Source organism: Macrosteles quadrilineatus, unplaced genomic scaffold, assembly GCF_028750875.1.
Source record: "Macrosteles quadrilineatus isolate MER2022 unplaced genomic scaffold, UCM_ALF_1.0 Scaffold_8__2_contigs__length_117827958, whole genome shotgun sequence".
In the NCBI taxonomy this organism is placed as follows: domain Eukaryota; kingdom Metazoa; phylum Arthropoda; class Insecta; order Hemiptera; family Cicadellidae; genus Macrosteles; species Macrosteles quadrilineatus.
Genome location: NW_026542601.1, coordinates 68,973,496 through 69,001,210, shown reverse-complemented (window position 1 = coordinate 69,001,210; position 27,715 = coordinate 68,973,496). Strand labels below are relative to the sequence as shown.

Below are 27,715 nucleotides of genomic sequence, written 5' to 3'. Positions count from 1 at the left end.
TAACAGCTATTTGTGCACAAAAACAAAAAAGGTTGAACTAATGTTTTGGGCTAATTTATAAAGATAAACCATGTGCAAAATTACACGAGGCCAGGAGGCAGGCATGATACTTGCCTAAGTTAGTGTATTTTAGGTTACATGAAACAACCTGCCTGAGGTAACAAGCCTGCCTACTTGCCTCTGTAAACATGGTCTGACATACAGTCCCATGGAATCTATATTCATGTTGCGACAATAAAGGAAAACAAAACTTGAACAATATTCTGAAAGTACACAAAAAAGCAATAAAATCTTTGTTAAAGCTACAGTTTGTTGAATCAATGTTTACTGAAGTGAAGTTCACTAAAAAGAGTTAAATATACTAGCCTAACTGTAGTTTTTGCTTGGATGCAATGAAACAGAGACATCTCAAACCCACAGGCCAGTAGGTAACATAACCACCATCCACTAAATCATAGGCTATATAATAAATTCATGTTTTTCAAAATTATCTTGAGGCCAAATGTTTAACTAAGATTTACATCTTCTGTATTATTTAAGTGTTGAGAACATTTTCACGATAAGTAAATAACCAAGTTTTCCCCAGTCTAACTAAAGAGAAATATTCTACATCGGAATAAAAGTCAACTACAGTTTACAAAGCTACACTGAATGATCTGCTTCATCAAGACATTGACCCATCAACTGATTACCATAGCAACCTGTAGATATTTGGAAGGGTCTACTTTCTTCTCTTTCTTGTATTAAAGCCAACGCTCAAGATAACACTCATTGTATGGTGAAACTTATTGCTTACTATTGCACTTTAATCAAACAAAAATGAAAGTGTCTGCTCCAAAACAACATTGCTTCAGTGCAGAAAAACACAGAGCTTCTAGACCTTTGGATTACATTTATGGTAAGTGTGTGTCTACAAGGAAGATAAGTTTTGCTTTTCTCTGTGGTTACTGGTTAGAGATCTCATTTAACAAAGTTATAAGGATCTCCCCATTTATCATAATGCTATAATTTAGAGTAAACATAAAATGTTAAATGTTGTAAATTTAATTACAAACGGGTTCATTTCACACAGTATGAGGAACATAAAACAAATTTTAAAGTCAAATTTGAAGTCGTCCTAGTAGGAAAATCCTGTAGTTATCGCAAAAGAATTCTGTTGAAAGCACAATTTTAGATTAAATTATTAGTTAGAAATATTTAAATGAGAACAAAAATATAAATAACTTTACTGTAGAGTACCAAAAACGGTTTTAACTTTGTTTTGAGTTGAATCTGCATGGTTAGTAAATGCTAGAGTATTAGTAAGTAAGTAAAAGCTATTCATATTCAAGCATCCCTAAAACCTTAGCATTTATAGCAAAATATTTCAAAATCATGTTCTATATCCCATTTCAGATCCTCTATTCACATTTTCCGGACCTAAAGATTATTACAGAGCTGCACATGAATCGCTACAGTCTTCATCTGAATTTGTAAGTACTGTTTATAGTCTCTTACAAAAATGCTGCTTTAAATATGTATTTTTAACAGAACCAAAACACTTTATTATATGTATTTTTATTTATAAAATGACATATTTTTATAGTTTGTTGTGAGTGATACAAAAACGCTAAACCAACATAATATTTAATAGCCTATATAATTAAGGAGTGTTGGCATATTCCAGTTTAGCTTTTGTCCCAAGCTTTCAAAAGCCAACAAATAAAAATAAAAATAAGACATTAAAATGTAAATAGTTAAAAGATCTTTTATACAAATGAGAATATTTACCTGGACAGAATCTATATCTATACTTATTTAATACGCAAGCACGATTTTTGTGACAATTACTCCTCCGAAACTAATGAACCGATTGACATGTTTTTGGTGTCATTGGAAAGAGCGTAACGTGAAGTTGTGCAGGAAACCTTCTTTTTAAGGAAATAGTTAGAGAGTGAGGCCCTCGGGCCCTTTAAAGTTTCGTATTTCTCCATAAGGATAACAAGGGAGATAATTTTTATTTACAGAAACATATGTTTGTTACTTGAAATAGTCAAAGTCTACTACATAATAATTGCTGTGTATTATGACTGTTAATGTATACTACATTTCAATCAAGGATTGTGTGCCTTAAACTTTACTCACAAATGGATCTCACAACTTTATTTTCATGCTGGGAATAGTAAAATATAGTTGAGAATAAGTTACCATATTTAGAAAACTTTACTATAATAAGTTATGTATTTAAAATCACAAATCTTTGACATTATTAATTCATTAGAAACGAAACAGCTGATCGAGAAATCAAACAAATCATCTACTTCATGTGAATAATGTTTTTACACAAACATAGTTTTTTTTTTTACCAATAACTTGATTCTTTTTTACTTGTGGGTGTATTTTGAGTTTGCAGTTATGAAAGCACCAAGCCAAGTAGCTTTTATCTAATTTTCTTTATAAACTAACAGTATTAATGAATTACTACATGAACTTTACAAGTTAGGTAATGAATTGTCAGTATGCCAAGGGGAAGAGTGGGCCCTCGAAAACAGTCAAAGGCAGAGGCACCCATCTAGAAAATCCAACTGAGTTTTTAAATATAGAGGTCAGTGGATTGCCAAGACACAGATTATACTAATAAATGGAGGCAGTGGTTTTATCTATATCTATATACTTATTTAATACGCAAGCAGGATTTTTGTGACAATTACCCCTCCAAAACTACTGAACCGATTGACAAGTTTTTGGTGTCATTGGAAAGCGTAACGAGAAGTTGTGCAGGAAACTTTCTTTTTAGGAAAATAATTAGAGAGTGAGGCCCTGGGGCCCTTTAAAGTTTTGTATTTCTCCATAAGATTAACATGGGAAACCACATTGTTTTGAAACTCCAGCTGGTGTCAGAAATTAAATATTAATAATTTGTCTCCATGGAAGCATAAGAAAATTCACAATGTTTACATTTGCTTTGGCATTTAAATGTAAACAACCAGAACTGTCAAATGCCTATTTCACAATTTCAGACAGCTGATTCAAAAAAATTAAACAACTATGTGGTAGGTTTATTTAATCTTAAACTTTATGATAGATTATTTATTATAAATCTATTTCAATGATTATGAAAAGTAAATAAAAGAAACGTCTTATAACACTTAAAACATATATTTACGCTTATACTGTTTCTCACAAGACGGTAAATATACAAAAAAGATGGTAAGTGGAGATCGATTTCTATTGGACACTCCAATCATCATCAGACCCAATAGGCGAATGACGTATAATTATGAAACAGATTTTTCCCGTTGGAAGCAAAAATTAATAGTGAGAAGAAGGACATGTTAATTGTAAACCGTCAATGTGTAAATTATCTATGTTGTATTAAAAATGTGTATAGTTTTGGATATTGGTTTGTGTTTAATGATATAAGCTATTAGTTATTGAATTTTTATTTTAAGGATTTGGCATATGAGTAAGTCTATGATAAATAACACCATTTCAGAATTCTGCCAGTTTTTGTCTAACTCTGTCCTGTAGAGTTTAAAGTAGCCTACACCTTATTGTCTACAAATTGGCTAAATAACTTGGGTACAGTATGGTACTTTATAAAAGCTGTTGGCCTTTTTACGATGACTTAAATTGTAAGCTTACCTTTTCCCGTCCATGGGAAGTTTGATTGTTAATAATTAACCCTTTAAACTCGAATAGGACTGTTATGTAAATTGTGAGTATTTCCATTAGTTAATAATCTTTTAGGGGACTCTTTTAAAATCATCGGAATTATGACTGTTATTAGTTTTTAAACAAGTTATTTGTTTATAAATAACTCCTGTACTTCTTTGCAATTGCTCGATTTCGAGCAACATGTACACTAGTACTTATTTAATACGCAAGCAGATTTTTTGTGACAATTACTCCTCCGAAACTACTGAACCGATTGTCATGTTTTTGGTGTCATTGGAAAGAACATAACGTGATGTTGTGCAGGAAACTTTCTTTTTAGGGAAATAATTAGAGAGTGAAGCCCTGGAGCCCTTTAAAGTTTCGTATTCCTCCATAAGATTAACATAGGAAACAAAAATTGTTATGAAACTCCAGCTGTTGTCAGAAATCAAAAGTGAGAAGAGCATATTAATATTATTCATTCTGATAGCCCCTGGACTACGAATAATGACTTATATAGGCTTACCTCCGTCAGTAGTCCAAAATTGTGTCTTTTTCAACTAATGTTGTTCAAAGCTTACATGTTTCGTTGCACTGCAACATCGTCAGAGCTTTTTGTCAAAAACATCAAATGATTTATACATAAAACAAAACACGGAACACGAAACATTTAAACACGTAATAACACGATAGCGCTATCGACACGGCACGGCAGCGGTTGTAGGTAGACTGAACAACATTAGTTGAAAAAGACACAATTTTGGACTACTGACGGAGGTAAGCCTATATAAGCATATTAATTGTAAACAGTCAATAAGTTTAAGTTAATTTAACAGTTTGCCACAAACATTTGCTGACTTGGTTGAAATTTGTTTTAAAATAACGCCTGTAATACTTAGCAATTGCTCGAATTCGAGCAACAGGGACACGTAAGGTTTTAATTCACTAAAGAATCACACTTGAAACATGTTAGGAGTTATGTACAAACAGTCAATAAATAAACAAAATAAATAACACGTGATTAACAATCTATAACACAAAGTAATGTAGGAAAGGTAGAGGATAAAATATTATAACAAGATCTAAAAATGCAGTCAACATCAGCTACTTAAACATAACCTGACATAAAACATACACAACTCACAAACCAAAAAAAGCAGCTAAATTTTACAGTACCAGAAGTGTTCACAATGATTTTGTATGTTTTGGATGGTGTACACTGTACGGTTCAGTTGTCCTAAGATTCATGGGGTTGTTGCAGAGTGTTCAGCCCATATTTGACTCCATGTTCAGTGACATGGTCAGGTTTCCTAGAGCCACCCTAGTACTTCGCCCATCACACAAACTTCCCCTCAATGTGGACACCTCGTATAGAGGCAAGGTCAAGTAAGTCCTGCAGTACAACACCAATTACAGTGGTACCTTAATCAGAACCTTTGTCCAAGGATCAAATAATAATCATTATCAATTAAGATTAAATATGAGCGAAGGATGAGTGTACCTTTCTATATGACGGTTGTCATTTAGTTTTGAGAAAAGTACTCATTGATGGTTTGAAAGCAGATCCTGATATATTTCTTGATCATTGGGTTGGCTAAATTATGTCCCTTGGCAAGAGAAATTGTACTCGGAGTCAGTCATCTAGTCCTATCCCCTATCTAAACTTACCACTATGTTTATATGCCTGCAGTAACATCCACATCTCAATGATAAAACGGTTACCTATAGTTAAAATGTTAGTTGTAGTAGATTAGTACATCCACACTGAACCGAGATATGAATTGAGTTGTAGTAAACATTCCACATTTCAGTTTTGTGAGCGATAGTTAATTCCTTATAGTGTAAATTGAGAAAAATACAATGCTTCTTTCTTTTAGAATTTGTCTAATTTCTTGTAGCCTTGGTTTGGTCACAAGAATCAGCTTCTGAATGGTTTATTGGAAACACTGATAACAGTTTTATTTTTTTATTTTTTTTTTTATTTATTTTTTTACTTTACAATCTGTTCTATTATAGGGATTGAACAATAAGTAAATACTATATAATACGAAAAATTGACTTTGGAACATTAAAAATAGCTGTTAAGCATTCTCAACAACAAATCTTTCAATAAAAACACTTTACAAAAATCTGAAGGGCAGGTCCAGAATTAATGGCCTCTTAAGTCTGTAAATTGTATCCATGTTGTTTAATAAGTTAAGAGCTAAATGATTTTCATGAGATTCCAATTTCGTAATATATCGTTCACTTATGGTCATGATTTCGTCCTTAACTGTAGGCATCTTCAGGTCTTGATGTAGTGTTCTATTGCTGACATGTATTTTATATTGATTATTTTATTTTGTTGTCAATATTATTTTATATTGACATTATATTGATAACATGGTGCATTTGTTATCTTCCTCAGCATCGTCGATTGGTATCGTTGGAGAATTTCTATATTAGAAGTACTCGCTGAGCCCCATAGTTGCACTCCCTATGTCCAGATTGGTTTCAATATAGTTTTATATAGCAATAATTTATTTTCTAGACTAAGTTTTGATTTTCTTCCGATGAGCCAATTTAACTGATTAGATTTTAAATTTAGTTGTTGCCGTTTTCTCCAAATGTGTGTTTTCCAAGTTAACTTCCATCCTATCTAAATGGATACCTAAGTATTTAACCTCAGTTACTTCGGGAAGTTGGGTGTTGTTTATTGTGACAGGAGGACAAGAATTTTGATTTAGAGTAAAAGTAATGTGGACAGATTTAGTTTCATTAATTTTGAACCTCCATGTCTTAAACCAATCAGTAATTATGTTGAAATCATTTATTTTAAACACATGATAAATATAAACACATAAATTAAATTGCTTTGCATAACCTAAAATGTGTTTTAACCTCTGAATTTGAACCAATAACTCAATGTAGTTAATTATTTGACAAACATATTTGCACTAAATGATTAATCATGAAACAGCTAGTTTTTTTATCTCAGGGAAAGAATTAAGTGATTGCAAATTGGTCTCATTTTAATACTCTAAAGTTTAAAGTTTTGATCCAGCAAACAAAATGGTAAGGTGAGTGGCTACAAAATTTTATGTTTCGTTGTTACGAAATCTATAGTAATAGTTTCAATAGTCTTACATGTCTAACGTTGATAATTCTTCATTAACTTATGGTTTTCTTTTTTTGATACAGTTTAAAATGAGTTAAAATTAACATGTAGGTGAAACACTTTTGTATTGGCTATAGTAGGAACTTTTCAAAACTTTTTTGTGACTCTGTTTCTAAATAACACATAGGGGTCCTCTTTTAGTCCAAATTTACTTTAGTTTAAAAAAATTATGACTTTTCAGAGCCATTTCTCAGGAGAGAACAATCACAGCTGAAGTTACAGGGACTGACCGTTACAAGTACTTCCGAAGGTGAGTGAATACTTAACTCTAAACTAAGTAAATAACTCATAACTATTACATATAATATATAGATGAATATCAAAATGTAATAATATAAAAATAAAATTTTTCATCTTAAAAGTGCTAAGGAACAATAAATTGGGCCTCGATATTATGAAGAATCAAAAGGAATCATAGCTGTTTTGAAGGATAACCGAGTCAACCGATAAGAGCCTTTAAACTCACACAGTCAAAAGTCGGATTGGCATGATATATTGTCGCTTCACACTTTTCGGATGAAATTCGCACAACGATATATTGTTCCATATAGCACTTATCGGGAAAAAGACACACGACAATATATCGTCGCGTATCACTGAAAGGGTAAATGGTGGGTTCTCATCCTCTGAGCAAAAAAAAAAAAAAAAAAAAACTAGCCATACTGCTAAGAGAATGAGAATAGGAAGAAAATATGAAGGGACTTTTTATTTATTTATTTGTCATGAGAGCCGAAACCCCCTGACTGCATACCCGGTACCTATCCGTTAGGACATACCCGGGCCCCATGATGTAGGCCGAAGCTTACGCATCAACCTTTAGCACATCATGGGCGGATGACTTAAGGTCATCAGGCTCGCCGGCTGCCGAAGCAGACCCTTCGGAAGGAGGGTTGCCCCTCAATCCTAACCAGGGATTCCGGCTGCTTGTTTAAGCGTCACTCCACCTGGGTTCCACTAGGTCGGGACCTGGAGGTCCATGGTAGAGCGCCCCGACGCATTTAGTGCAAGCAACACTCGGGACCTATCTAATCCCTGACAGGCAGAACCCGCCATCGATAGCCAGGAGGAAGGGGACCGTCAGCACGCTGACGGGGGGAACCCCAACCTCCCATTTACACTACTGCCCGATCGAGGCCTTACCCATTGCTGGGAAACCAGAGATAACCAGAGCGATAGATCCCCAGATACCCCTGGCGGGCTCGGACCCAGCACCCGATCTACTTCGTTTGCCCGTCAGACCCAACATCACTGCCAGGCCATCAGGGTTTCCCAAAAGGAGGCAGGTATAGAAGTGGGACCCACCCGGATGAACCTATCCACCAGAGGTGGCGACACCCTTGACTCAATTGAGGTTCCGGGAAGAACTCCCCACACTCAAGATAACCATACCGTCCGTGCTCAGAGACAGGGATTGGTTTGCATAAGTGCCTACAAACCGTTGCCCTCACACTGCGGAAAGTTACGTTGCCCTTGAGTGTCCCCGTGAGCTACGGGTACTTGCCCGTTTTCACCTCCAGGAAAGGTTACTTCCAAAGTCGAGGATTTGCCCACTGAATGCTGGTCGCACACAACAAGCAGGCCGAAGCCCAAAGAACCACAGACACAGGTAGGTTAGAGATTATGATGCACTTCCATCTCTCCTAGAGCTAAACACCCCTCCATCCTGGATAAAGGAATGTCACTGGGACCCAATGCCCAGTCGTCCATGTCTGTGGCCAACTTGAAAATGCCGATACCAACACGGAGCATTTACCTCCCCTCTGGGGGCTAATATGAAGGGACTACAGTAACAGCTTACTTCTCTAAGAAAATTCGTCTAACATGAAATTGAATGTTAATTTTTTGTCACCATAGGCCAGTGACAGAAGCCAAAGATGGAGCTCCGAGTGAAGTAACTTCAAGGTTCCCCCTCCTGGGGTTTGATAATATTGCATCACTTGGGCTTTTAGCTCCTCCAACTACAGCGCAGAAACCACCCACCAGGTAGGACAGGAGAATTGTGTGTACCAGCTAGAATAATATTGTTTATCTTACCAGCTAATTAAAATTATATCAATGTATTGCTATTCATCTCTGATCAATGCTGGAAATCTATAACTTTCATTTGTTTATTCCGTGCTCATCAACTACAATTATTTTTGTTCCTTTGAATTGAAAATTGCATCTAAATTGTTATGTTAAAAACATCTAGAGTCTAATCATCTATGTCAAATCATGAGTCTTTCTTGAGCATAGCCTACTGTAATACACATAGATTTTTTGGAAATAACAAATAACCTATCATTCCTATTAACGGTTATTACAGGACAAAACAGGTGTCTGATCCATCTAGTATTGTTAGGATGCAGGCTTACCTGAATAGGAAGGAATTCACTCCAACACATGAAACACATAATTTTAAACTTAACACTATACGCTCCATTATAAATGAGTGCAACAGCTGTTTCAGTATGCTGAGTCTGCAGCGTTGCCACTTTTACCTCCCCACAGCCTTGTATTTGAGGAGGCTATGGTTGCTTCCCAACTGATTGTTTCCCAACCTACCTTAGTTGAAAATGCTGTCCACTGACAGCGTAACAGTGAAATATTTTAAATTTTGTGTAATTTGTGTTTCTTGTGTCGTGGAGTGAACTCTTTCCCATTCAGGTAAGCAAGCATGCTATTAACAAAATTCCTACAACTAGACCATTGTGTTACATCCTCTATGTTTATTGGTCTGTTACACAGATGTGCCGCTACGCAGATACGAGCGACACAGACTGATTATCGTGAGAGTGAAGCACAGACTGTCCCATGGACTCCCCCATACACCACCCGCGGGGCCTCTACACCTGAAGTACTTTACCTGGACCAGCTATCCTGGGGTATGTATAGATAATGTATATTGCAGGTTGCTTGAAAATGAACTCTGCAATGTTCATATTGAAAAAAATGTCCTATTACAAATTAAAACATGAATGAGTTTTTTGTAAAAGATTCTGATTCAGCCACTTGACGGATTTTCATGATTCTTCTCCTGAATTTTGAGCGGATAGGTATGTTGATGACATCATTTTTATTTTGGGTTAAAGTTTTTTAGAAATTTAATTTTTAAGTCCAGCAGCTAATGTTTTAAGCCAGCTTTTGGTAAAATACTATTTGTTTAACTTAACAACTGCAAACATTCAGCGTGTGTGACAAAAATTCAGCATTTGGATAAAGATGGTATATTTATGATTGACTTACTCGTACCCAGACAAAAATTCTTATCTCTTATTTACAAATTGTATACTGTTGAGATTTGTAATTTGTTTCCACACACGTGTGACTGCAGGCAAGGGGTTACCACCAGGTAGACATGAAGTAGAGATCGTAGACAGACTGAGACGCAAGAGAGCCTGGGAGTCTCGACTGCCTCCACTAGACTGTCCTGACAACATCAACATCCGGTTCAAACTGATCGCTGAGATGGAGAAAAGTGATTGGCAGTTTAGAGAGAAGGTCAACCGCATTTACATTCATTACAACTTAACGCCCGCCAAACCCTTCTATGGTAGTTTTTATCCAAATCACCCCAAACTCTCCCTTATTCAGCATAAGTAAATATAATAGTGATAAATATAATCATTTTACTGTTGTAGGTATTTTTGTAGTCTGTCTAAGATAGCGGTTTCGACTCTCAAAAGGATTCTTCATCATGCCACTTGGTTACAATTTTTTTGTTTAGTAATTACATGTAAGTTTTTGTCAAACAATAACACACAAAGAAACTAAAAAATTGTCACCTTGTTACCTGATGAAGACGCCCTTTGATAGCCTAAATGGACAAAAAAAAAATCACTCCGGCAATAAAACGTATTTAAACAACTATTATATTTACTACAAGTAGTGATTCAGAAACTAAGAACATGAAATCAGCATAAGTGGTACTAGTCATGTTTAAATCCATACATTGTCATAAAAATCCAAAAATACATAGGGGGGTATTAACTGGAATTTCAGCTCCACATTCAACCTTGTGTTTTTTATGTTTGAAAACAATACACATCTGTTTTTTTCGCACTCACTACAATTTCACTATAAAAAAAATGTCTCCTAATTTGCAAATCAAGGGATTCTAGTTAAAGATGTAATTATTTAGAAAGTTGGTTTAGTTAATGAACTCACATACATTATAACTATAATTCATTTGTTTTATGAGAGAGCAAATATGGGGTTTAAAATACCTGTTACCAGTTGTAATCTCTTATTTGAACTCATTTGTAAATATTACAGTTTTGGGTTTTTACAACGCATAATTTTTATATTTGCAACATCTTGATTCTTGGGCTAGCACTATGACCACTAAGCTACCAAGCAATTTATACAATTGCAGGAGATCGAAGCTGTTCACGAGGAGAGGATGAAGAAGTCGGAGCAGTTGTTGGAGGAACACAACTTGATGAACAGATCTCGCCTCAGCTGTCGTCTGGAGTATCTGGAGGAAGACATCAACAGAAGGAAGGAACATAAGCTGCAACTCATCAGACATGAGAAGGAGAGAGGTGATTATGTATTCTATTTCTATTGTATTGTGGAGTGGTAGACTCAGGGTCCCAGCATGTTTAAACCGAAGATTATTGTGCATGCTCCACTTGCCTTTAACTGGGTAAGCGTATCTGCCCGTGTCTTTGACCAGTTCTGGGAGCTTTGCTCAATGTTAGCATCTGGTTCATCATCAGGCTGCTTTTGATTAAACATAGCCCTTCTCCAATCCCCAAGTCTGTAGCAATCCAGAATGATGTGTTTGGCAGGCTCATCGGATTGGTTGCATAATCGACACTCCTGATTGTAATCGATAATTCCCAGAGTTTGAAGGTGTTTGCTGAAATACCCCAGTATCTTGACCCTCATTAGACCTACAGGTAGAACCTCGAGCCTTCTTCGAAGGCCCTTCTGCCAAGGATGGAGTGACTAAGCGGCTCTAGCGCTTGGCCAACCTTGTCCCGACATCCGGACCCACAGATGGGCCTAGTGTTCCACTGGTTTTGAGGGCTTCTTCAAGTTTTACAAACCATGTAAACGCTCATTTTCTGACTGCTAAACATTTGTTGCAGCTCTGAGAAAATTGTGTATGAAGGAAAAAGGTTACGACCCAAGGAAGAACAAGATGAGTGTGTTGGACGAACATTTCCGGCTTACTTCTGAACTGAACCCTTCAAAGAGATATGGAGTCAACCTCAGAGACAGACACAAGGAGATTAACATTGATGGAGGTTTGATATTATGATAAGATACCTAGGTACAGTAAACTTATTAACACCTGGAGGGTTAAGGAAACTCAAATAATTAATGACTAACTGTTTTACATATTTTACTTTTAATGAAACATCCTCATCAACACCTGGAAGGGTAAAATAGTGTTTAGATACTTTGCCATCTATACAGCGTGAACCTCGTAAAGTGTCCAGTATTGATTTCAGACAAACCACTGGTCCCAAAATTATGAAATGAAAACTTTTCCCACTAAACCAACCCCAAGGACACCAAGATATACAAAAACTAGAGGTTTACTTGTTCAAATCTCACAATTGTCAAATACAAACATGTGTTATATTATCCACAATTTAAAGCTCTTTTAAAATAAAACATGTTGGTGAATTCAAAGTTCAACTATATTTATTAGTTTCAAAATGGTAACGCTAATTTGAGAAAATAAAGTTTTTTTACAAAATACGTCCTAAAGACAAGAACCAAAGGGTTATATAGTATTTAATCACATTTTAAAATCTGAATAAGTGCCAGCTTTCACATTCATCTATAACTGTTTGATTACATTTTAGTAGAGCTTTTTTCTGCTACGTAGCTGATTGAACTAAACCAAAATGAATTTTACTTGCTCATGTTGTACACTTTTACTTTTATCGTATACTTGAGGTCGATGATAATGTAGTTCTTTTCTGCTGTATACAGCTTTTTTTTAAATTGAGGCAATGGATTTAAATTTCCTGTATGGTACTTAACCTAGTATGGTAAAGTTTGGATCCTCATTGTGTATTTGCCCAGATGTCTGTGACTTGGCGTACACCCCGACCAGCAGACCTGTGTTTGACTTTCATAAAGCTTCTCAACCGAAGAAACAAACAGAGCTTTGTGTCCGGGAAACACGGTGGACAATGGACAACTTGGTCAAACTACATCAGGACTTGCAGAGTGAGTGTTGTAGTTGTTTTATGTGTTGAGTGTTTTATAAATAACTCACAAATTTCAACTAAGTTTGAACTTTCAACGAGTGAACTACTTCACTGCAGTTTCTTTTTCTTTGCTTGATAAAAGTAACCATTCAAATTTCTTAGTGTACAAGTAATATTGTTTAAATGTAGTTGGTCTGTCTAGAGAAATATTGAAACCGTGCATATTGTTTTTAGACTATCTAACAGTGGTTTAAGTTTCCTATGACTCGGTAAAAACTTTTGAATGTTCTTTTCCATACTATGTAGGCTTACTTTTATGTAGTATGTAATATTATCATGTATTTTTCATTTTTAAGTTGACATGCCAATAGGGAGTTTTTATTACAAACATACAAACATCCATTGCTGTTGGGTTGAAAGTTTGAATTATACTATTCATAAAAACTGCTGTAAAGTGTGGATTTAAAAAAAATCTATTTTCTCACTGCAGGATCTAATAAAATCAATTACCTTTCCCCATTTTTTTACTTTACAAATAAATAGTCCTGGATACACAGTAGTATCTAATTCCAATTACATCCTTCACCTGAAACTTTGTGTGTCAGCATAATAGTAAATTAGTCAGTATTTTTCCTGTTTACCTTGCAAATACATATACAGGCATTCATAATAATAACATTCATTAATAATATTTAAAAATTGATATTTTGATATTTATAATCTGGAAAAATAATACATAATCTTTTGCCACTGTTAGAACTACGAGCCAGGTCATCCAAAGCGGAGACATTCTTTGCTCAAGTTGAACATCGACCTAAGTCTTCCGCTCGTCCAGAAACTCAGCATCTGCCGAGCTCTCAACCACCGATGACAGACGAGTCATTGTACCAGGCGGCCATCTTGATACAAAGAGTTGTCCACAGTCGATCTATGCAGGCGCTGGTAAAAACTAAAAGATTCCCACCCATTTGAGGTTAAAGATGTAACATAAGATGAGATTTTATTCGTCCAAAGATATTTTGTACAAATTTATAGATAGGCACGTCAAATAAGATACAAAGGACGTACATTAAGATGATGAGTTTAAGTTTACTTAAATTACCAGCTGCGTCCATGTTCCAGGGGTGGCAGTGATTATTTACTATTGTTCTATTAATTATACATGAATATGAATATATAAGCAGACTCTGTTCCAGCCATACCCGTAGAAAATGAACTTGTGCATAGTTGATAGGCTATCTGTACGGTAACTGTTGTTGTGTATACTGTTCTGACCACACCATAAGACGTGCAACCTTTTGTTTTGCCTAATGATTACAGAGGTCTAATAACTTGCCTAACAATCAAAAGGTTGCCGTTTTTATCCTGTCAGTCAAACGTCAGTAGCTTTTGTGGTGGTTCGAAACTGAACCCATCAGCTATCCCTGACCATTGGGCTTTAAATTAATAATCCTAGCGAATGAAACAGCTGATAGTCAGCAGGAAGCAAGCTACACAAATCATCACATGTCATTCTAAACTTACCTCACATTCATATTCAGTTTAAAATACACACCTAGGTGTGTGCAATAAATACAAAACCTTAAGAAGCAAAATGCTTATGGAGAATAGTCAAACTTGAATTTTCAGCCGAAATAAGCTTCTGGTGGCCGCTGCTAAGATTGCTCGTACGGCGTCCACGCTATTCTATCTCACTCTCTAAGCTAATTCTTTTTCTCACTCAGTCAGCTGACTTGGCCGCTGCGGGAACCATCCAAAATTCCAGAAACCAATCACTTAGAGTATTAAAAAGTCAAGTTCTGCTAGATGTCTCCAATGTAGGCACATCTTAATGATCTGACACCTCAACAGATGCAGCACAAACGACATTTCTGGAAGGAGTTGATGCAGGAAATAAAGACTCCTGGAGCTTGTGAACCTGAAAGGACAGAATCTGCAGACAAACATATCCTTCAGACTAGACTGGTCAGTATGGTGCCTGCCTGGGGACCAATCTTTGCTCTCTAAAAGTTTTAACATAAGATAATGTTCGGTGTAATACAAGCCTGATTCAGTTTTATTAATCAAACTGAATATGATGGTGTTAAAATGGAATATGCTTAGTTTGTCATTTAGAGCAGCCTAAGCAAACCAACAATTTGTCTTCTCTTTCTCATGTAATTAGTCATTTTGCTTTCTTTACCCATTGTCCTCAACTACCAATAAAAATTAAGGATAACCCAAAAATTGGAAACGGTTCAGTAAAAATATTACTTTTAGATGCATAGTCAATTTTATAACTAAATGAATGATACCAAGTATTTGATTTTTTTGTGGGAGTTGTTTTTAGTTTTACGATGTTTCATAACAGGAACTTTATTAGGTTTCCCCACCAAATATTAATGATGGACATGACATTATTGTGTCGCAGTAATTTTGCGAATTCCCATAACAAAAATTGCAGAAATGCAGCACTAATCAACAGGTAAATGTGGTGTGATACATCTTATCTTACTAATATTATAAATGTGAAAGTTTGTGTGTTTGTTTGTTTGTTTGTTTGTTTGTTTGAAGTTCAATCACGCATAAACCATTGGACGGATTGGGCTGAAATTTGGCATGATGATAGCTCACATTCCCGATTAACATATAGGCATATTCTTATGTCAAAAATCCTTTCGGGCTCTACCCCAGTGGCTCTGTAGTTCGCCATGTTAACCTTATGAGTATTCATATTTAAAGGGAATTAAAGAATTTAGTCAGCTGTTTCAAATAAAAAAAATGGTTCTTTGATATACAAAAGCATAAAAGGTTAAAAGATTTACCAACAGGGTGCAGCACTATAATTTTTTTGTATTTATTTAAAGAGCTAATTTGAACTAAGCAACAAAAAAAACTGTGATACGCAATAAGATGTGTCAAAGTAGGATTGTTTACAGTCATGTTTATGTTTTTAATGTCATAAATAATTTGTGATTTTTTGCGAATGTTTAATAATTTATCTTTCTTTATTACTTAAGTGAAATGGTAAAAATTAATGGCTATGGTAGATGTGTTATACCATAGTATACCACAAACATTTGCAACTTATATGCCAACCCCGTACGAAGGACGGGTACTCTGCTAGTTGGCCATATTTTGAAGAATTGTGACTATGTTGCATTTATCAATTACAACCACCCATTTCAATAAGGGCAGAAGCAAAGGTGTTTTCCTCTTTTAGTTTGACAACAAATATTTTTACATTGTTAAAATTCTATGAACTTTTGTCAAATTTTTTTTCAGGCTGGTGTTTTGGATAACCTTATTGGTCTGAACGTGGGAACCAGTATTGGACAGACTTTGTACCTCTTGGCCACTGAATTGTTAAGGTAAGTGTTAAGTTCATCACACTACACTTGTATAAACATTATATCTATCTTCTTTATAACACCTTGTTGTTAATGCACGTGACACCATACCTGATGAAGGTCTAAAGAATAAAGTAATTATATTGTTTTGTTTTTACATTCGTCTCTAAGACATGATTCATTAAGGATATAGTTTTATTCAAAGCCAAACAGTGTCTTGTCATTATTATCTTGTGTACCGTTAACTTCTTGCTATGTTAAGTGGTCTTCTGTCATTCAGTGGCAATGTTTTTAGGAAGATTTTGTCGTGAGTGAATGATTTTGCAAAACAGTTGATTCTCTCAGGTTCAATCTGTTGATTTGTTGTGTTATGACAGGTTCAAGAATGAAGGTGTCGCACACTCACAGGCGCTACAGGCCGAGGCTGCCAGGTGGCGTAGAGAGCTGCCTGAGGAAGGTAGACGGCAACGAGAGATGAGGCGGCGTGAGGAACACAACCTCATGTTCACCCAGGTCTGTATTTCTGTTTTCTAACACATTTTACATTTTTTTTGCAACGTAGTGCCGGTTTCACTTACCCTTGCATACCGTTAACATTGTGGGTTTTGGCCTGTACATAGAAAATATCAAACGGTACAAGTAGTGAGACGGTACAGTAAAAGAAATAGATTGACTGATAAATATTGGTGGTGGCAATGCGAACTCACAACGCATTACAGCCATGGATTCGTAGTCTGTTATGTGACTGGAAGAGCCACCAACTCATTATTTGCAGTATGCTCACATCCTGCATGTAATTTATTGAACAAAACCTCTCTTTTACTAGTTTTGACACTCAGCTTTGTTTGGTTCAGAAAGAGGTGTAGTCCACTTGTAATTTTTATCTGTGATAATTTTCCATTGTAAAAGTTCAGGAAAGGTTTCATAAAACAGAAAATAATTTGTTGGACATTATGTTTATCATTCTATTGATATTAAAGAGCCAGGACAGCCCCTTGTATAGTTGGCCTCAAGGATTATAGCTTTGAAATCCCCAAGAGTAGTCTACCTAAATATTTTCAGAGTCAAAGATGGATTCTTAAAGGTTAAAAAACCAATTCAAAAGACATTTTTAGTGTGTCAAAATTCTACCCTCTGCACCCAAGTCTGAAAAATTGAATGTTTTTGTTATTAAATCTTTCACCGAGGTTTATTAATTCACCAAGGATGAAACGCAGGAACAATTCATTTTGTACACCTAAACTGACACCAACAATCAAGGCAAATTCATGGTTTATGAATAAAACAAAACACAACTCATAGGTTACCTAAGTTGTTAACTTACAAAGTACATTGTATTTTCCAGTTGTTGGAAGTCTACCAAGAGTCAATCAACGATTTCCTGACAGGATTGGTGACACAGGCTCGAGAGGACGAGGCTAAGTTACAAGCTTACGAGCATGGCAAAGAAGTGGCTCGTCTTGCTGAACTGGACAGACTGAGACTGTGAGTAACGATCAGAACGTTGTATCTTAGTAACAATCAGAGCTTTGTATCTTAGTAACAATCAGAGCTTTGTATCTTAGTAACAATCAGAGCTTTGTATCTTAGTAACAATCAGAGCTTTGCACCTGGTTACACAATTGGGAACATATAATTGAGATTTAGGTAACAAAAGGTAACAAATTGAAATTATGAATTTAGTTTAAGAAACCAAATAATTAATTATGGTATACATAAAAATAATTGTGATATAATTTTGAGTAATAATTAATTCATACTAAAATCTGTTGTATATAATTTTGAGTAATAATTAATTCATACTAAAATCTGTTGTGGATTGAATTATAAAAATGCCCAATAACAAAAATCATTCTAAAGTTGTAGGTCTATTAACCTCATTAGTATTTTTCTATTTCAGATTGTATTTCTTAAATCATCTATTTCCACAAAAAATAATGTATTAGGTTACTAATTGTTAATAAGTACCTACTATGATTACTTATTAATAACCAATTAATTATTGGAGGGTCTTGTTGATTTATGCAGGTATTAAGGTTTATTAAGGTATTTATGCAGGATTTATAAAGGCTTAAAAAAATGTAACAGTTTTACTCTGAAGAACTATTTTTAATTTCAAAAGAATCATGTACATGCTCATCTGTACCAATTTAATAAAAACTCAACTCACCGAACAGTTTTAAACACATGACAAACTAAACATTCAAACTCACTAAAATCACAATATCAACAAATAAACAAACCTTTGTTGAAATTCTTTTTATAATTTTGCAACAGTGAAAAATTAAATTTAATTGGAAAATTGATTGTACATGTTATGTACCTGTACCAAGTTAATAAATAAATTGATGAAAATCAATCGTAAATTATTATATTACACATCTTTAAGTGAGCAGAACATGTATTACACATGTAGTTGTTAAAGTACAGTTTCAACTAGTTGTGTTGCAATTTGAAAGTGGAACAATGCAGAGCAGACAATAGCCTTGGGACAATGTCACATGACTCACATTGCAATCAGACAGTTAACATGTAGTTGACAACTCATGTCTCTGTCTTGTAACAGTTTATCTCAGGCAGGTCAGTAGAGTTGAGTACAGTAAATGCATACAGAACACTAGTGCTTTATTTTATAAACACTTGCACTTGGAAATAAACAGTACATTCATCACGTCAGTTATTCAAGGTAAAACAAATATTGATATTGCGCTGTAAAACATAACCAATATCTCTTTGAAGTCACAATTAATTATTGCCATTGAAAATAATTGTTATGTACATGAGAAATTGATTACTGTACTCTTTTATTTGAAGTAGATACAATAAAAATAAATGCTCATATAATTTCTTAAAAGTTTTACCGAAACCACGTTTAATTAACTCGTTTATTTTATCAAACAAAAATTTACTATTTTATAACTGCTTTTGTTAAGAAAAAAGTCTAAGCTTATAAATCAATAAATTCGATCTGGTAAAAGCATATGAGGTGATTATGTAACTTTAAGAGGTTGCAAAAATGTAGCTCTACGACGTAAATATAGGTTAAACTAAAGTGATGTTTGGAAACCCTATGATGTTCTTGTTTTAAAGTTCAAATACTGCAAATTATGATAACATTGCTTGGTTGTAGTTGTATATGTATCAGTGTTTGTTTACTTTAATCAATAAGATGAACATTCTTTAGTTTCAGGACAGAAAACCTTACCTGGTAGGTTTCTTTGAAATAGTAAACTTTCCTTATCTCAGGTAATTTATGGATTGAGTTTAAGGATTGAGTCATGGCAGTAATTGTTACCTCTATAAAATACAGTATTATCCTAAAGCAAATTAAATGAAGCGTGTTAACTAAGTTAACTTAGGTTTGACTGGGTTACTGTTAAACCCTTTTTACCACAAAGTTTTGTATATTTAGCATGTCAACTCCATGATTGTTATGTCTAAAGAAAGTGAGGATTTGATTGTGTATTCACTGTTGCCAAGAAAGGAATTTACAAGGACTGTCCCAGTCCCTGGTAAACAGTATGCATTGTAGACATGGAACTTAGAATTGATTGCTTTATTGCTTAGAATAAATTGTAAACAAATTATCTATGATAATATCTGTTGATTAATATCCTAGCTAGGAATACTTATCTGTTGATAAAAGTTTAGGCATCCTAGACATATCCTTTCTCAATTTCGTATAAACTCTAGTAACAGTTATATGGCAATTTATTCAAATAAAACCGCACACGTGTTACAGACTAGAGCCAGTGCCAGAGACGCCGGTGTCAGCTGACTTGTTGTTCCAGCTAATTGCTCCTGAAGGTCTACGAGATCTGACTCACACTTGTCTGTTGATCCTCAAACAAAAGTATCAAGAGGCTCGGGACACGTTGGTGAGTCTAGGACAGGCCGATCCTCTACCCGAGGACAACTCTCGGACACCTTTACAAGAGTCTCGGGAGTCAGTGATGGAGCAAAGGGACAAGTCAGGCATTGAGGGAGTACTGAGTGAAATAGTGGTGGATCAACTGAAAGAGATGGAAGGGTCAAGAGAATATCTTGAGGAGGTACAAGAGTCAACCTCTTCTGGGATAACTGTCATGGAACAGACTTCTGATGGTTTATCTGAAGGTATGCTCAATATGATTAGATTCGGGGTTAGTGTTATGTAACTATGAATAATTAAATCGCAAGAGAAAAGCTTCATTTAGACCTAACAAAACCAGTTTAACTGGAAATAAAACAAATTTCATTAATTAAAAATCAAGTTTACAAAATTTTACAGCTGTTTCTGTACAAAAGAACAACCAAATCTCGTAGATCCACCAAGAAAATCAACCAAGTTGGAGGGAGGTCGAAAAAGATGTCAAATGTTAAAAAATGGTACAATCAGTAAATTGGACCATACTGTCCCGACTGTCAGGGCTTGGAGCCAAAAAGGTTTGCTAATTGCAATTTTGTTAGAGGCCTCTGTCTTCGATCGGTTAATGTCCATCGTATACTAGTAAATTTTGTTTTATCAAAACAATCATGAGGGAAAGTGGTAAAATATTTGTATTTTATGTTTTTTCTGTGATTTTAAGGTTACTTATAAAATTAACAAGGTTAAAATTTATTGGTTTTAAAACTATGAGTAATTTATACCACTTTCCAAACATGTTAATCACTGCTATCTATGTTATGATGGTGTTGTAGTACCTAACTTGGAGTGTCGCAAGTTTGGTCTTCAAGGTGCGTCAGAGTCTGGCAGTGCTGAGGAGAGACTAGTGGCTCGTGTCATGAGAGACATGTGCTATGTAGCCGGGTCACTGTTACATACAGCTGCTAAGATACTAAACAGAGCTGTTCATTTGGCGGGTATTCCACAAGGTTTGTAATTCCCTTTTGCTTGAAAGTCCAGCTATTCCAAACTCCGTCGTTTGAAAATCCAAATTTCAACTGAAGTTCAACAATTATTTAATTTTTTAAACTATAGTACTTAGTTAACTATGTCACTACGAAGGTCTTTGAAGCTGGTGATGTCTTGAAAAATGTTGGAAAAGCTTGCAATGTCGCCGCAAACGTCAAAGGTTTTCTTTGACGAAGATGGCAATGTCCCTGTTATTGATGTGCTGTCGGCAATTTTAACAGTGTCGCTGAGAATGTTAAATGTTCTAGCAATTAAATTATGTTTAAAATGTCAGGAAGGCTATTGATGTTAAATGTTGGCAACGTTAGTGATACCTCCAAGAAATGTGAAAAATTCAGCAATACCACAAATGTCAGTTGGAGAATCTGAAAATAATAATAATACCACACACGCTGGCAAACGTAGTAATATAACATAACTGCCTACTTTGGCAAAGTAATAGTAAAAGCTTGCTGGTACATTTAAATGTTCTAGCAACATTGTCACTGACATTTATCATCCGCATACGCTGCAACACAGTCTTGACATATCTTGTGATCAGCAATAGCGGCCATATTGCCAACATCTTCGCAGCTACCCATACGTGATGGTTTCACCATCGATACAATGTTGTTATTACATAAATTTGCTTGTTTTGATTTCCTGCTAGTCGGAGCATGGTTCGAGATTGGAATAACAGGAATACTGTAAATATTAAATTAATTGTTTATTCATTTTTCCACAATCCCTAATGCTGTTATCAGTAATTTATTGATGGAAAATCATTATTCCCCAAAAGTTTTGGATACAAAAATTTGTATTTTGGGATCAATATAACAAACCTGAACAATAACTTTGATTAGTACAGTATTGTGCTAATAAAAATGATCATACAATGAATCGTAAAAAGTAATCAAATTGTTAGTATTCCTTGCCAAATGGAATATGTTTTAATTTGGCAGTAGTTCAAGTCAGGCAGTGAAAACTGGCCAAAGTTTAAAGGTATTCTGGGATTGTTGTTGTAGCAAGTTGGAAATCGTAGAGAAATGTTGTGCGTTTGTGTGTTGATTGCATTACTTGCTTATTGCTCTTTGAAATGGTAAGTCAATTTTTGGAGAATTTTATTTTGGCTTATTTTATTTTGGATTCAGATTTAAATTGTTTTTGCTATAAAAGTATATCTATTTTTTAATTTTCATTGTACTTGTTGCTTTTAGTTTCAAATAATTTTGTTTCTCTGTTTAGTCCTCTTTAAAATGTTGTATTAATTTTTATTTTTTACCAGGTAGACCTATACTAAGTATACCTATACCTATACTAAGTATGGTGCATATGGTTTTAAAACAATTTTTTCAGATCTCATTGTTGTACTTCTTTATAATTTATAACTTTTAAGAGGTTTCACCGCCTTTTAACCTTGTATTAGCGTGTCACATTGTCCCCAAGGTCTGTGCAGTGCATGGAACTTATCAAGCTAACTAATCAAGCAAAGCTGGTTCTGAGCCATAACAGTGGGAGAATTAACTTTACGTTAACATTTTAAATGACAACTATGGGATGTGTGAACTGTGGCTTCTCAGTTTGTTGCACTATCAAACGACTTTGACTATGAATAGTAGTTAATTATTACACATTTAAATATTCATATTTTGGGTATTTCATTGCCAATGACATTTCGCCCAAGATGTTTTTTGCTGGTCTCTTTGCCAGTGGAAATTTTTTAATTAAGTCAATTTGAAGGCTTTTAAGGGAAAGCGGTCCACTCTCCACACCCATAAAAGTTTTTGGGATATGCCAGGAATTGAACCTGTCTCTCCCACACGGTAGTCTGAGGCACTAACCGCTAGACTAGCAACACACCCAAACCTTAAGCAACTTTGAGCAACCAAGATTTAGCACTTGGTAACTTGAAGGTTAGCAGAAACAAACCCTTAAGTACCTTGATCTCCGTGTGTTGTGTTACTAATCTTAGGTTTAATTGTTTTAGAGAGTTTTAATGAGGCATTGAGAAGAACAACACTTGTAATCAATGGAGCACTTCAACAGGTCATCAGTTTGATCTTGCCAAAGAAACCTGAGGAAAAGGAACAGCCTGTCTCTGAAGGTATGACTAGACAGTACATTTCAAAATCTCATGATAATATGATTTTTATTAAATTTGGCAAATTGATTTATTTTACACTAATGTTATAAAACTTTTTTTTTGCTTCCCTTTAGCAACAATACTCATTAAAATGATTATTTAGGGCACAATCCGCAGAGAACCTACAATATATTATGAGATTAACACGTTCGCTGCGGGCCATCAAACAGCAGGCGTAGCCCCAGTGTGGCACAGCCCGCAGCGTCGAACAAACCCGATTGCCGGGTTATTGGCTCTCATATTTCGGTATGACGAATAGCAAATAACGTGCGGTGATGTCCTGCTTTATAACAGGGGTCGACGTGGTTCGCTAAACACTCACAGATAGCAGCACTGCTTGGAACGTAGCCGGTCTCATAGTATTGCCAATTTGAGGGAGAAAGACGGGACAACAAGTTGATTTTTAAGTTTGCCAGACAGGGATTTTATGGGGAAATTTTACTACCAACCTACAACACAAGAAAAAGCAAGTCACCCACTACACGCTAACGTGGTATAGGTCCGCCTTCGACCGACGCTAGAGCAAAAACTATGATATACGAAAGGCATTGCCGAGCGTATCCCATCGGTTACGGCAGCACCTAAACAGCGCTCGGCCCGTATCTGATCGGATACGCCCGCAGTGAACGTGTTAAATTTTCATTGGATATAAATATTGATCAAAAATTTAGTTCTGTGTAAACATTGAGTTTCTTATAATATGGGTATTTTCAAGAAGCTTAGGTTAGTTTGGATCAGTTTAGTTTATGATAACAAAAAAACCATTTAAAAAAATTGACCATTTTATAAACACATGAAAAAGAGGACTCAAATACATGAAAATGATGTCTTTGTAAATGATTAACAAAGACATCATTTACATATCATTAACAAATCACACAACATAACAACTTTTGTTTTTATGTTTTATATACGTTTCCTTGTTTATTATTAAAAACTGGAGTAAGCCAAACTGAACTTAATCAAACCAAACCGCCGCAGAACAGTGTAAAAGATTCTCCTTAATTGTACAATCGATTTTATATTGTGTAAAAACCACTTTTGATACAATATAATATATATATATATCAAACTGGAATTTCATTATTTCATTATTTGATAACATATCATAAGTTCTTTAGGGAACTGTGTCCATTAAGACAGAGAAAACATTTTAGAATAAAAATCCAATCACACAAATGGAAATTCACTTAGTCTGCAGATTTACTGCAGCAGGGGGTGTTTATTGTATTTTGTGTTAATTTATTTATGCGTTTTCAGAACTCATAAGAGAGGCTTCAAAAATAGTGGATGCAATTTTGCAGAAAGCAAAACACCGAATTTCTGAAATGAAAGATGGAGAGGGACAGAAAATGGCTGCTAACGATGCAGGTAAAGATAACCGTGTTTTAATAATTTTATTAACCTCTACAACTGGAGAGACGTTTATTTTATACTTAAAGAAAATGATTGATTATAATATAATTATTACAATCCTTATAACAAAAATGAAAGTTAACAAAATTCAAATATGAGATTTTTATAGTCTCTTGTAAAAGAAACCAATTAATGAATTAATTTTCTTAAGTGTAGTCTGTATGAAATGGTTAAGTGCACTAATCCACCATTCTATCGTATCCATCATGATACCTTCACAACAGAACCTTGGCCATTTAGTAATCATGATTTTTTTCAATATCTTCCACTTCTACCTTTAATGTTTTCACTATCAATATCGAGTCACACTGAACACTTGAATTTCCATTCATTTATCATTCATCATTGGTGATAGTTTTTAGAGGTTATTTCTAGTTATTTTACTGTATTATAAAGCTGTTTTTACATGTCACTGGAGACCCACATTCTCACAAGGTGTCATGTTGAAGTATGAACCTTGATGGTTTGACACGAGGAAACCCTGTGTGCAATTTGCACCTCGTCTCCAAGGCATAACTAATAATGCATTTCCCCTTTACCTCTCAAATATTACCTTACTTTGTAGCATTGCCTAATGCTCGTAGCTAAAACTAATGTAACATTCAGGAAAAATGTTGTCATGTGAAAATCAAAATTGTATGAATTTTTAACTGAGACAATTATTAGATTTACTAATTTACAATAGTTTAAATGTGTTGTTTGTGTTTGTAGATCTACAGTCACACTGTACGATAAAAAGTTATTTACGTCTCTCCACACTGTTTTAACGAGCTTCCCACACAAGGATTTAGTCCAGAAAACAGCTGTTTGCTGTCAGCTTAATCAAATGGGGTTTCATTACATGCTACTGTACTGTAATGAGTTTTACCAGACACCAACCAGCTGATTATATACTGTATTTGGCAATGAGTGAGAGTGGTTAGTTTATAAACAAATCCCTCGTCCGGTAAACACCTATTTTCAGGACTAGTAACGTAATATACTATTACGTACACCTCTATCAGGCTACTACTATCAATAAAATAGTCCAATCATAATTTATTTTCATAACCTGTTTCAATTTAAAAAAATTCAACTGACGGTAATTTGTTTTTAACTACAATTCAAATAAAAAAACCCGGTATTAAAGGAAGTTGGTCAGCAGCACCTGGACCCATGAAGGCATCCTGTAGAAATAAATCAAAGGCCAGGGGGGTGAAACCCCTAAGAATATACTGTGCATTATAAGTGTATGGGTGTATTATCTTATATATTAAAATGTGACAGGGTTTTTTTTTATTTCACGACTCTGAATCAACTATTTGATGGATTTTCATAATTTTTGTGTTGAAAGAATATTATATTTCATTACTAGGACCAAAAGTGGCATTTTCCTTTGCGCGCTCAAGTTTTTGTTTGAGGCGAAGCCGAGTATGTGAGAGCTATTTTCACGTACGAGGCGAAGCTGAGGACGGGAATAATGGAGCAAGTGCCGGATAATAACTTTCGGTACGAGTTATGAACGATACTTTTCATCACAACGCAAAAATACACAAACACAGAATAGCAGACCTCAGTAATATTAAAAATATTTTATTTCTCAATTAATTTGATGGAACATCAAAATAAAATAAAAACCAAAAAGAAACCTACGTATATTTCTCAATAAATTTTGTTCAAACATCCAAATAAGAGAATAACACAACTTTTAAAAATACATACAGCTGATTAAAATCATTAAATTAAACCGTAACAAAACACTAGCGCGTAGTGAATAAATGGAGAACTAATTGAGAGCGAGGAAAGTAAATTTAGAGCGAGAGAAAATAGCTGATCGATTTTTCCTTGCCCTAAATTAGAGCTTGGGAAAAGACTACTTTCATTGATGTCAGCTGTTATCGAAAATACAGTAGTTACTTTCGTTAAGGAGTGATGAAAAGATAATTTTGAGAACTAGGGAATGTCGAAGCCATAATTTTAGTTTAGGGTTTTAGATTTTAGAAATTAAGTTTTAAATTTTAAAAAGTCTAGCAGTCGATGCAGACATTCTATTCTATATTTTGGTATAATACAATTTACTTAACGTAACAGCTGTGAACATTCAGCGTTTTCGACACAAATTCAGCATTTGGATAAAATTGAAAATTAATTGACCTATTTATACTATGTGTTATTTATACTTAATTTAAATATACATAGTAAAATAATATTTTGAACAGTCTAAAAAATCTTTAGTTCGTTTTAGTGCAATATAATTTGATATAACTAACAGTTTATTTACTCTGTGATTTTGTCATTGATTATAGAAATTAAGTAAGATTCTATAACCATTGTTGTATACAAATCGAAGCTTCAAAAGAAAGCTTATAAAAATTGTTTTACCACCCAAATTTTTGAGGAAAGGTTGGAAAATTAACAACGATCGAAGTTATAATTAATCCTGGCAGCTTTTTCTTTACAATAAATTTTGAACTGCTTAAACTAAGCTTGAATTAGGAATAGACATATTGATATAACTAATACAGTTTAAATGGACTGCTTGATTCCCGTACCGAGGACGGGCCAACAGTTTGTAAGCTTTAAAATTACACCTCAAATTTAAAAATCAGTTGAGCAGGACGGATGGAAAGGGTATGTAAATGAAACCCCTAGGTATTGCATTAGGTTTATAGACAGGGAGGCAAAGAAAGCTGTTAAAACACAAACAATATATTTTGAGATTCCCGTACCCGGTACACAATTTTTCAGCTTATGCATTAATATAATTTTGTCAATTTACAGAAAATGAAGCCAAAGTTCTTGTTGAAGATGTAATAAATGAAGCCCAGCAAAAAGTACTGCGGATAGTTGTGGAAGACTTTCTGGCCGATTTAATCCAAGAGGCAAAAATCAAAGTTCAAATAGTAAATGAAAGTTAAAAAATGTTCTATGTGTGGGGCCTTTTATTAAATATAACCTAAAACTGAATAAAATCAATATTTATTTATTATACAATATTTTTAGTGTTTTATTGACCTTTTATTACACTTA

The 27,715-nt window shown here is 34.6% G+C and overlaps 1 protein-coding gene across 2 annotated transcripts; it reads left to right on the top strand.

The window, feature by feature from the left end:
* Positions 1–574: 574 nt before the first annotated feature.
* On the top strand, positions 575–27,681 carry LOC128999707 (cilia- and flagella-associated protein 91-like). Of its 2 annotated transcripts, XM_054426346.1 has the most exons (20): positions 575–898; positions 1,396–1,472; positions 4,898–5,022; positions 6,975–7,043; positions 8,648–8,776; positions 9,521–9,657; positions 10,107–10,273; positions 11,148–11,316; positions 11,869–12,027; positions 12,818–12,964; positions 13,703–13,887; positions 14,797–14,910; positions 16,210–16,295; positions 16,652–16,787; positions 17,620–17,759; positions 20,017–20,390; positions 20,955–21,128; positions 23,135–23,251; positions 24,551–24,661; positions 27,467–27,681. In XM_054426346.1, exons 1-20 carry the CDS (start codon positions 820–822, stop codon positions 27,601–27,603), a joined length of 2,832 nt encoding a protein of 943 aa, XP_054282321.1. In that variant the 5' UTR covers positions 575–819; the 3' UTR covers positions 27,604–27,681. The 2 variants fall into 2 exon arrangements, with proteins under 2 accessions (XP_054282321.1, XP_054282322.1); XM_054426347.1 differs by lacking the exons at positions 575–898; positions 1,396–1,472; positions 4,898–5,022 and adding an exon at positions 6,506–6,695.
* The last annotated feature ends 34 nt before the right edge of the window (positions 27,682–27,715 follow it).